An 11,681-nucleotide genomic window follows, 5' to 3' on the forward strand; every position below is an offset into this window, starting at 1 on the left:
ATAAATAGACGACCTTGTCGAGCTGGATCCCCATCTTGACCTGGTTACCATTAAACCAGCTTTTCACTTGCCTTTGACTGAGATCGACCGTTAGTAGCAGACAGCTACTACGAGTCATAAGAACGAACTCTGATCGACCTTCAGTGCGAGGACATCGCCAGAAGTGTCACTTGAACGGACTTGTGTCTTAAGACTAAGACCTTGTCTCGTGACGACTCGACTAGCCGCTCGTGTTTCGCTGCCGCGTAACATTAGGTCGAGATCTTATTACTCTCTGTGACTTCCTAGAGTCTAACAACGAACTACCGACCGGACCGAACCTTGAAGACTGAACGATACACCCGATTCGATTGCTAAAGCACCGTTTGAGATTACTCTGTAATCGAGGTAGCTGAAGGGATAGACTGATCACTCATCTTCGGAGAGGGGTCTGTCCGAGAGACCAATAGGCCGAGGAGGCTGAGGTAATCACTCGAGCAATCAGCAAATAGGTGTATCAGTTTGAAGACAGAAGACACTCTACGGGCTTGTTAGCCGACGACGAACGAACCCACTTAGTTAAGGACGGTGTGCAGTCTACGTGTAGACATAGGCCACACAGAAGAATTTATCCACGCTGGATTTTAACTACATCAACCCGACCGCTCTTCCAGAGCAATACCGCGAGCACCTCCCATCCCAAGCGGAGTGGAGCACAGAACGAAACGCACATTTCATAGGAGGAAGGCCTGTATTCATCAGGCCAGACAATCACAACTTCGACTATTCCCCAGAGGAATTTGAAAGGACACTTCCCCATAATCTTGGTGGAATAGTGCTCCAGCACATCGCAGACAGTGGTATAACGACCTCCTATCGAGGAGAAAGACCAGACGCCCCTTGGAACCCCCCTGCCCAGAATCCTGTACCCCAACCGACTCTTGCACCAATCATACCCGATTACATACCACCGATGGCTACAGTTACCATGGATGAAGGACGTCACCATGTTAGCCAGAAGGAACTTGGTTTTAGAAAACCCGAGATCTTCAACAGTTCAGACCGTTCGAAGCTTAGGGAATTTATAAACCAATGCAAGAACTACATGGCCGGAAATAGCCATGTCTACCAGGAGGACAATCAGAAGATCGCATTCGTGCTATCGCACATGCAAGGAGGAACAGCAGGATCATGGGCACAGAGCTTCATAGAAACGGAACTCACCAATGACGACTTCCTTTCTTATGGGAGTTGGAGAGACTTCATTGCGAGTGTGAACAAAGCATTTGGCGATGAAAATATTGAAGAAACCGCTCGTACCTTGCTGCGTAACATCAAGCAAGGAACTCGTACTGCGGACGACTACATTGCCGAATTCCGATCGCTTGAATCCAAGGCGAAACTAGAAGATGCCGGAAATATCGAGTATTTCAAGTGGGGGCTTAACGACCCACTCCGACAAAGGATATATGGGATGAAAAGCATGCCCAAGACACTTGACAAGTGGTACGAATACGCCTCGCGGTTTGATAACCAATGGAGATCTGCTCAGATCTTCAAGCGAGGAGCCACTACGACGACGCGAGGAAAGGGCCGATCTGTCCATCGTCCCTACTACTCGGCTTCTGCAAAGGATCCAAACGCGATGGATGTTGATCGTGTCAATATCTCGCGCTTATCCCCAGACGAGCGACAGAAGAGAATGAAAGAAGGATTATGTTTCCTATGCGGAAAGAAGGGCCATCTAGCCAACGACAGACAATTTCACCCCCAGTCTGGAAGTTTCACCCGTGCTAGAACGATACAGCCCGGGTTAGACACAGACACGATCACATGGATCAAGAAGATGCGAGAAGACCTCGCACAGAAGAAGGAGACGTCGAAGGAAGAAACCAGAGAGGAACAGATCGCCTATGTGCGAAACGTCTTCAACGACATGACTGACGAAGAACGAACCCAATTGGGTTTTTGAGACGACGGCCACTAGTAATGCATGGACCGTCGCATCTTACCGTATCTCCCCTCGTTATTTGTAACACTAGCGGAAATTCAATCACTGTGAATATTTCGTTGGGAGAGAAGGAAGACGTTACAACAGAAGCCTTGATCGATTCCGGTGCAGCCGAAACGTTCATGAACATTCATTTTGCGGAAGAAAATGATTTCATCAGATGGGAATTACCGAAACCGATTAAAGTCATGAATGCAGATGGCACACCAAATCAAATGGGTACCATTACTCATTGTACCTGGAAGATGATGAAAATCGGAGGAAGGAAGACACTTACTCGCTTCCTCTTGACCGGCATTGGCAAAGAAAACATACTTCTCGGCATGCCGTGGCTTAAACGCCTCAATCCGATGATCAACTGGGAAACCGGTGACTTTTGGTTTGGTAAAGACGCCAAATGGCCACCGAAACCCACCGTCGAAGATGCACCAGATGAAGAAGTTTCGATTTTCAAGGAAGGTGGACTCCCAGAGTTAATCACCACCGAAACTTCCCCTACCTCGTTTGGGCATTCAGAATCTATCAGAGAAATCGTGGCTGATAACACTGAGCGTGGCGAGTTACCCGCAGTGCGGAATGATACCGAACCAGATGACCCACTATCAGAACCCCCTATGGATCAGCTCGATGACGACAATCTAGTTATATCCTATATCGCAGGAGAGCCAGTTATTGGGGTATTTGAACCCATCAGGAAGGAGTCACCTTTGACGAATGAAGAGACTGAAACCGCAGTCTTCACCATACGAAGAGGCCCCGCCATTGGAAGAATGACACACAGTACTCGATCCCCATTATTCTGTAATGCACAGAATACGGTCTTTTACAAACCATCCGGTAAATCACAAGAATTAGCACAACAGGCACACAAGGAAGCATCAGCTGTAGACAAACCCAAAACCGTCGAGGAGTTGGTCCCCAACTACCTCCACGATTTGAAGTCCGTCTTTGAAAAGAAAGCAGCTGAACGCTTTCCAGAAACCAGGCCTTGGGACCACGCCATTGACTTGAAACCCGATTTTATTCCGCGCGACTGTAAAGTCTATCCGTTATCGCTCAAAGAACAAGGAGCGATGGATGACTTCCTGGAAGAAAATCTGCGAAAAGGATACATCCGACCGTCGAAATCTCCCATGGCTTCACCATTTTTCTTCGTAGGAAAGAAAGACGGAGCACTACGTCCCTGTCAGGATTACTGATACCTGAATGAAGGGACGGTGAAGAACGCCTATCCTCTTCCGCTCATTTCTGACCTTATGGATCAATTCAGAGGTGCATCGATCTTTACGAAAATGGATTTACGCTCCGGATATAACAATGTCAGAATCAAAGATGGTGACCAATGGAAGGGCGCATTTAAGACAAATCGCGGACTTTTCGAACCTATGGTCATGTTCTTTGGACTCTGCAATTCCCCGGCGACTTTCCAAATGATGATGAATGCACTCTTCAAGGACATGATCGATGAGGGATGGATAGTCATTTACATGGATGATATTCTCATTTTCTCAAACGATTTGGAAGAACATCACGTTCGAACCCGACGCGTACTCCAACGACTCAAAGACAACGACTTATTCCTTAAACCGGAAAAGTGTTTCTTTGACGTTAAAGAAGTCGAATTCCTAGGCATGATCATTCGAGAAAACTACATTGGCATGGACCCTATCAAACTTAAAGGAATTGCGGAATGGCCTGAACCAAGCACGGTAAAAGGTGTTCGCTCTTTCCTAGGGTTTGGAAACTTCTATCGGAAGTTTATTGCCAACTTCTCGGATATTGCCAAACCATTGACAAATCTTACGCGCACTGCCGCTGGATCTCCACCTTTTGAATGGACAACAGAATGTCAGACAGCTTTCGACACATTGAAGCAACGATTCAGTACCGCCCCAGTACTGTTACTGCCTGACAAGGCAAAACCCTTTATTGTTGAATCTGACGCTTCCAAGTTTGCTACGGGTGCAGTTTTACGCCAAGCCGATATCAATGGAGACCTCCATCCTTGTGCCTACATTTCACAGACGCTCAATCCAGCTGAACGGAACTACGAAATCTACGACCGCGAACTCCTCGGAATCATTCGAGCCCTCACTGAATGGCGCCATTATCTTGAAGGCTCTCCCCATCCCGTCGAAGTTCGCAGTGATCACAAGAACCTCATGTACTTCCGTACAGCTCAGAAGTTAAACCGCCGACAGGCACGATGGAGTCTCAAATTATCACAATTTGATCTTCACCTCATCCATGTCCCTGGCACTCAGATGATCCAATCTGATGCGCTCTCTCGTCGTAATGGACTCGATGACAGTGAAAGTGACAACGAAGATCGCATTCTTTTACCCAACGCACTATTCGTGCGATCCATTTCCCCGACACTATTCGACGAAATCAGGAATCACGCAGCAAAAGACCTCATTGTTCACGAAGCCCTCGAAGCGATTGCACACAAAGGGCCATTCCCCATGAAATCATCGCTTTCCGACTGGGAAGTTCGCGATGGTGTCATCCTCTACAAGGGAAAGATTTACGTTCCACCATCCGAAACTCTTCGTTGTGATCTCGTTCGACTACATCACGACTCCCCTGCCATGGGTCACCCTGGAAAGTTCAATACTCTTGAACTGTTACGTCGTGAATTCTGGTGGCCTGGCATGTATACATTTGTCTACAATTATGTTGAAGGCTGTGCCGCCTATCAACAAATGAAACCGAATACTCATCCAACTCGTATTCCTTTGGAACCAATTCCCGCCGACCCACACGCATTACCATTTTCCTGTTGCACCACCGATTTTATTACCGACCTCCCCGTTTCCAACGGTTTTGATTCAATTATGGTCGTAGTAGACCATGACCTTACGAAGGGGGTGATTCTTACGCCCTGCCTCAAAACGATCACAGCCGAAGGAACGGCCAAGATTTTTCATGACAAAGTATACTCGCAATTTGGATTACCCGACCGAATCATCTCGGATAGAGGACCTCAATACGCATCCAAGGTCTTCCAAGAGTTAAATCGACTACTCCAGATCAGATCATCAATGAGCACAGCTTATCACCCTCAGATGGACGGAGAAACAGAGCGAGTCAACCAGGAGCTGGAAATCTATCTTCGACTCTATTGTGGAAACAACCCTGAAACATGGGCCGACCGCCTGCCAGACCTCGAGTTTTGTCATAACACAAGGGAACACTCGGCACGGAAGATGAGCCCATTCCGCATCATGATGGGATACGAACCACGGGGACTCCCTTCCGTATTTCCGACCACGAACATTCCATCGGTTGAATCCAGGCTTGACATGTTGCAGAAGATAAGACTAGAAGCACTAGCCATGCACGAGTTAGCCCGACAACAGATGGCGGACCGAGTCAGACGAGGATCACCGAAGTTTACACTAGGACAGAAGGTCTGGCTAGACTCGAGGAACCTGAAGGTCAATTACGCCTCGTGCAAGATAGCACCAAAGCGCGAGGGGCCATTCGAAATTGTCGAAGTCATCGGACCAGCCAACTATCGTCTCAAACTCCCGAAGACCTGGCGAGTTCATTCCATATTCCACGCCGCCCTTCTATCTCCTTATCGCGAAAACGACATACATGGTCCGAATTACGTGAACCCACCACCTGATGTCGTTGATAACGAAGAAGAGTACGAAGTCGAAGCCATCCTGAATCACAAGACGTACCGAGGTCATCTGAGGTACTTAGTCAAGTGGAAGGGATATTCTTCAGCAGAAAACTCGTGGGAACCTACCCACAATTTACAGAATGCCAAGCGAATCCTCGATGCATATAAAAGGACCAGGAGAATCCAGTAGAGGAGAAGAAACCCGGAATGACTACCACGACGGTTTTCCTCATCATCTTCCTAATCGTCCTCCACTGCACAACCCTCACTTTTCTTTGGATCATTCACCGAATCCTTATCAGACGACTTGTCGAACACACACTCTTCACGCGAGACAGCCCGCACGCTAACGGCTGGGGTGATCAGAACGATGCCTGGAACTGATCAGGCAGCTCTTATCTCTGTGGGAATACTCTTTATCGTCCAATGGATTTTCATCTATTTGATTATTACCCGGATCCACGACATTCTATTTCACATCACAGATAACCGCGATCCCCTTAACGACCGAAAGGTATAAAAGGAGGAAAAGACGATATATCATCAATGCCCACTTCCGCTATAGACGACCTTGTTCACAATATACTCGCTGAAGTCGCCTCCACAATTATGAGCATACCTGCATCGCCTACGCTTGTCAATGGAGTACCCTCTCGAGCACAGACACCCTTTATCCGTGCCTCATCGCCCACACCTTCTATCGAACTTAGTCACACATCGGACGAACAAGAATTTGCCACACGTCTGGTCTCGGCTATCCGTGTTCCTGTCGACTTCACAGATATCCTCGTCGCCTTACGAAATCGCCCGCAAGATCGACAAGCGGTGGTTTCCATGCAACGAGCATTAGAAATGGTCGAGTGGATGCAGACGGCCAGACAAGAGCTCATCGCAGCAGAGGAAAGGACGAGTAGAGCCCGAACCAGAGTCGACCAAGTCTGGTCGTTGATGCGCAGTACGGTCACTCGTACAGCACAGGAGATTTGGAGAGAGCATGGGGACGAAGACATCGGACACATCCTCGGATACACCACTAATGGAATACCCGCATCCACTCCTCGCTCGTCGCCAGAACCAATTCCCGTTCGCCCTCGCCCTCCTCGTTCGCACGTACCCAGTGGACGATCTCCGTTGTCCCAACCATCTTTCTCGACCGCATCCACTTCTTCGCGTCGCAGTCATCCCTACAGGGATGGACGTATCCCCGAACAAGGATCACGAACCAGCCGGCGGACATGCTACAGATGTGGAGGAGATCATTACGTCCGCGACTGCCCCCGACGACGATGAAGATCACAATATTTCTTGTGGGACAAGAAACGTTAGACGGGAGCTGATGTTACAACGCTCCTCACTTGTGGCGCGTCTTTTCTTTTTCTTGTTCCCTTTACGTTACCAGACCACGTGATCCAACACATGACTCATCGGAGCGCAACCTCCGATTCTTTACCCAGCTGTCTAGAACCCCTAGTCTGGGGTTACACCGGATCCAACTCCGGACCTTCTTCTTATCGCACATGCAAGACGTGCATGTATGCCTCATCTTTACCTCGTTCTGATACACGACTCGTTATCCCCATTAGTACTGATTATCTCTCACGACCTTACTCAGCTTTCTCATACATATTACTTCCTCGCCGTTACCCTGCCCAGATATTGTTTCACCTTATCTAGCCAATGAACGATCCCGCATTACTGCGTAGTACTGCGGATACCTTTTGTATAAATAGACGACCTTGTCGAGCTGGATCCCCATCTTGACCTGGTTACCATTAAACCAGCTTTTCACTTGCCTTTGACTGAGATCGACCGTTAGTAGCAGACAGCTACTACGAGTCATAAGAACGAACTCTGATCGACCTTCAGTGCGAGGACATCGCCAGAAGTGTCACTTGAACGGACTTGTGTCTTAAGACTAAGACCTTGTCTCGTGACGACTCGACTAGCCGCTCGTGTTTCGCTGCCGCGTAACAGCCTCGAGGTCTTCTAGCATGGGGACAACGTCGGGAATGAGCGAGAGATCAGCATGAGAGAAAACCTTGGTAGGACCATCAAAGATCTATCGTGATAGCATGTTATGTACGAGATCAGAATCAACAGCAAAGTGCGAGACGTACAGGAAGGACTGTTACGAGTCTCTCGGCAAGGGCCCACTGGTTCTCCATGAGCCGGAAGGCCTTCAAGTTGTTCACGGCTGTAGATGTCAATGCTTGCACAGCCACCTTGAAGTAGATGTGTGCTTCAAGGCAGTAGAAGTCCGAATTCCAGCGCGTAGGTACACGGTGGTCGAGGGTTGTTTTCTCACCTGTTAGCTGGTCATCAAGCTGAATGGCGATCTTGAACTTCTCGCCGAGTGTCCCTGGTGAGTCGTGGACTCGCTTGGCAAGGCCAGCTACCTGAGGTGGTGTCAGTGATGCGACACCATAAGAAATGGTCAGATTACCTTGAGAAAGATTCCAAGTGCTTCTTTCGCATCTCTGTCACTAATTACAACACCTTTGCGGGCCATCTCATTGATCGCTCGCTCACGCAATGTCTTAACAATGCGCTGATCGTGAATGGCTTGTCCATCATCTTCGAGCTGACTATCCTCCTCCTCAAGTACCTGTGCTAGTTCATCATCTTCTGGTGAAAGAATATCATCTTCTTCTAATACTGTCCGTTCATCCTGCTCTGCAACCAGCGCAGTAGCGGTGCGACCTTGGTACCGTTTGCGCTTGGTCCCTGCAGCGACTGTAACAGTTTTCTTACACTTGTATTGTTTGAAGAAAAATGATATAAAGATCTAGAAGCTTGATTCCAAGCCATCAAAATCACTTCTCAGGAATGTCTGGTAGGCAGCTTACTTTTGCGATCAAACTGCAAATATGAGGACAACATCGAGCATGAGAAAGGGCCCCACGAAAGTGAGGCAATAGTACTGCAGCTTCTGTTGCCGTCGTATTACAGTTTGATGCATTGTCCATGCAGAGAGTGTGAATCTGGTGTCAATAGTCAGCTTAGTCTGTCGGAAAGATGAATGTGACATGCACAAAGTTTTCCAGGCCAAAATGGGTAACACAATCACACAGAACCTTTGCCAGGTATTTTCCTGTATGGCCCTCTGTTAATCTAGAACAGTTGAGTGTACATTCAATTGCCACAAATGACAATATTCACCATATGAATTCCAACACTGCTCTATGGATCTTGCCCATGTCATACCAGATAACTACAATCCCAAGGTATGATGCAACTATCGGTGCAGTCCATCCGTCAATGGCTAGGTGAATGGAGCGATTCCGCTTCTAGATGAAGGTTGTTCAGAATTATAGCAGACATACAAAAGTACAACACACCTTGAAGTACTCGCGGACAGTCTTTGATACTTTCAAGTATAAGAATTTGATGTCAGTCGAAACCGTTGTTGGATGCGGAATTGTTGTCCCTGGCCGAAGAAGTTCGACCTCCATCTGATAGTACTTATCTGCTACCAGGTTATATGGGCAGTGGCTAGTTGCACATCGCAAGGCTATGATGGCATGGTGTGCAGGTTCGGAGTACATAGGAGAAGCCGATGCAAGACCATCTGTGGAGAGTACACCTCGATCACAGTCACATCGTTCAGCTGCAAGCTTCAAGTTAGTGGTACCACTGCTCGTCTTTCCACGTGCTCGTTCCTGGGCTTGGTGATCTTCCGGGCTATATTTACATGTAAAGATGTAGTATATGGATTTTTTGCCGTTCCGGTCAGAACGACGGAGAGTGATGTCAAAGTGATCATAAGCACATGAAGACCACTTGGCAATGGCAGCAGCTAATCAGATTGAGACATCATAAAATGAACAGAGGGAAGTCTTGAAGAGATACCTATGATTGCCGCATCAGTGAGGTCCCACACAGCTGCGTCACTTTTGTCATAAATTCCCTCCCGCTTTCGTCTTCGCTTGACATTGGGTGACACTAGGACTGCGGGCACTAGTACTGGCGGAGTGTTTTCGCTAGATGGGCCTACACTGGCTGCTGGTAGACTTTCCGACGGAACCAGGGAAGAGCTTCCAGAGGAGGCTATGATGGGGGTAAGGAGAGTATTATTTGCTACTAGGGGACTAAGCATTCAAGATATAAAATAGCAAGAGAAATGAACGAATGGAGAGTGGTAATGAGAGTGGCGGAGAGTAACAAGACTTAAGTGCAAAAAACCATGGATGAATCCATCTAACCGACCTATCCGTGAGAAAACATCTGCATCTGTATCCATATCCATGCCAAGCCCATCCACGGATCGTTCATCCGGTTGACAGCTATCCGTGCTGGTCCCTAGGTACAGCTAAATGGTGAGTGTAGGGGATATAAAGCAACTTGCTTATGTAAGTAGTAAGCAGTCCATAATGAGTAACGGTCATCAGAACCGACCCATTACAATCCGGTAAGCATTGCTATTGCTCGTATTATTAGCACTGGTTGACATTATTTGTTCTCGTACTAGTAAGGGGGTAACAATTTTTGTAGCCACAATAGGGGCTGTTGTTATCCGAGTATTTATTGGCTAGAGCCGGGGCTCATAACCTGTTAGAAATCGCACCTTAGTTCCCAAATAGGAAGGTAGTGATGGCAGGTCAAGATGCGTCGGGGCACATGATTTTGCATCCTAAAATAGATTTCTGTATATATACAGTTCTAGATGCTTCACTTTATATAAGCAAATTTCTTTCTTTGTCTTTCTTTGTAATCATACCCTCAGCTTGTCTGCCCTTGGGCGCTCCCCAAATTCTGGAGCTCCAGAATTTTGGGTGCTACTTTCCAACAAGCCCAGTGTATGAGTTTGTCTTGAATTATTGACAAAATGGCAGTAACGCATTATGTCGCCGATCAGTCACGCCTTTTGGGATGTCGGCATGAAAAACATGATTTTCCGCTGAAAACAGAACTCGTGGTTCGCCACCTTTCAAGTTCAGTACAAACGTGTATATAATACACAGAAGGTAATCAGAGGGACCAGAGATGGGGAGAAATGTCCAGCTGCCGACTTGTAGGGGCATGCCGATGGTGACGGGAGGGCATAGTCACAGTATCACTTATAGCGAGAACTCAAGGTTCGCGTGCCCTGGGGTAAATATGTTCTGTCCTTCGATTGTCGGTCAATTGGGTGTTACGAGTCAATGGCTTGCGGGAAGCAATATGTTTTAATGGACATGTATTAGTACGCGATGGTCGAGGATCAGGACTCACCGGCTTATTTTCCTCTTCATCATTTACATCAGGAAAACCCCACTTTTCCTTAAAAGGACACTTAAATAACTTAAATGGACTTATGGTCCTTATTTAAGGACATAAGGACAAAAAGGGCCTAAGGCATATTCCCTGAGTGTCTGAAATTCGACTTATTTGAACACTTATGGTCTTAAATAAGGGTTCTCAGACCCAAAAGTCTAAATAAGCCCATAAGAGAAAGTTGGGTTTTCCTGATGTAGGCTTCCGAGTCCAACAACGTTAACGAGAGGAGCGACAAGCATCGTTGCCTCTTAGACGATTCTGAAGCTCGGATATGTGGGTTATGCAGAGGGGAAGTATGCGTGCCAAGTGAGTTATTTAGAAACTGTGGTGCGAACGAGTTGGCAACTTCACACAGGAATGTCGCATTCCTTCGGGAGGCACACGGAGTGAAGACATATAGTCCTGGAGGAAAGACCAGCAACATCAGCTGTCGAGAGATTAGCTGGCCATGTGGTCAGAATACCTGGTTAGTTGCTATACACCACACCATCTGATGGGAGAACTAAGGACGAAGAGCGGCTCGCCATAAGGCACGATGCCTGACTGATGCCGCAATAGAGTCTTTGATGGCACCCTCGATACCTAGAAGTGTATCCTCGATTTCAAGATGACTAAACCAAGATCCAGGCCGCTCTTCTTCAACTCTCGCACCTGTGTCGCACAGATCTGAATAACAGATGGGAGAAAGAGGCTGGCGCGCCACTCGAAGGAGGCGAGCCGAGGACCAGCACGAGATCCGCATGCGCAACCCGTTCGGACACCGCTGTCAAACTATCTCAGCATGCGGTAGTCTCTCGCATG

The 11,681-nt window shown here is 47.7% G+C and overlaps 5 protein-coding genes across 5 annotated transcripts; 4 read left to right on the forward strand and 1 right to left on the reverse strand.

Annotated features, from left to right (window-relative positions):
- Positions 1 to 967: 967 nt before the first annotated feature.
- On the forward strand, positions 968 to 1,951 carry SCP_0804320 (hypothetical protein; the record flags this gene model as incomplete). The annotated part of the gene is made up of 1 exon (XM_027761020.1): positions 968 to 1,951. The coding sequence occupies one exon, from the start codon at positions 968 to 970 to the stop codon at positions 1,949 to 1,951; it is 984 nt and encodes a 327-aa protein (XP_027616821.1).
- Positions 1,952 to 2,313: 362 nt separating this feature from the next.
- On the forward strand, positions 2,314 to 3,189 carry SCP_0804330 (hypothetical protein; the record flags this gene model as incomplete). The annotated part of the gene is made up of 1 exon (XM_027761021.1): positions 2,314 to 3,189. One exon carries the CDS (start codon positions 2,314 to 2,316, stop codon positions 3,187 to 3,189), a length of 876 nt encoding a protein of 291 aa, XP_027616822.1.
- A 93-nt stretch (positions 3,190 to 3,282) lies between these two features.
- On the forward strand, positions 3,283 to 5,814 carry SCP_0804340 (Transposon Tf2-9 polyprotein; the record flags this gene model as incomplete). Its single annotated transcript, XM_027761022.1, has 1 exon — positions 3,283 to 5,814. The coding sequence occupies one exon, from the start codon at positions 3,283 to 3,285 to the stop codon at positions 5,812 to 5,814; it is 2,532 nt and encodes an 843-aa protein (XP_027616823.1).
- Positions 5,815 to 6,233: 419 nt separating this feature from the next.
- On the forward strand, positions 6,234 to 7,032 carry SCP_0804350 (hypothetical protein; the record flags this gene model as incomplete). The annotated part of the gene is made up of 2 exons (XM_027761023.1): positions 6,234 to 6,741; positions 6,803 to 7,032. The coding sequence occupies 2 exons, from the start codon at positions 6,234 to 6,236 to the stop codon at positions 7,030 to 7,032; spliced, it is 738 nt and encodes a 245-aa protein (XP_027616824.1).
- A 534-nt stretch (positions 7,033 to 7,566) lies between these two features.
- SCP_0804360 (hypothetical protein) lies at positions 7,567 to 9,076 on the reverse strand (the record flags this gene model as incomplete). The annotated part of the gene is made up of 6 exons (XM_027761024.1): positions 7,567 to 7,683; positions 7,742 to 8,020; positions 8,068 to 8,409; positions 8,471 to 8,483; positions 8,784 to 8,911; positions 8,963 to 9,076. The coding sequence occupies 6 exons, from the start codon at positions 9,074 to 9,076 to the stop codon at positions 7,567 to 7,569; spliced, it is 993 nt and encodes a 330-aa protein (XP_027616825.1).
- Between the last annotated feature and the right edge of the window lie 2,605 nt (positions 9,077 to 11,681).

The sequence above is a fragment of the Sparassis crispa genome (genome assembly GCF_003851025.1).
Source record: "Sparassis crispa DNA, contig_000007F, whole genome shotgun sequence".
In the NCBI taxonomy this organism is placed as follows: Eukaryota; Fungi; Basidiomycota; class Agaricomycetes; order Polyporales; family Sparassidaceae; genus Sparassis; species Sparassis crispa.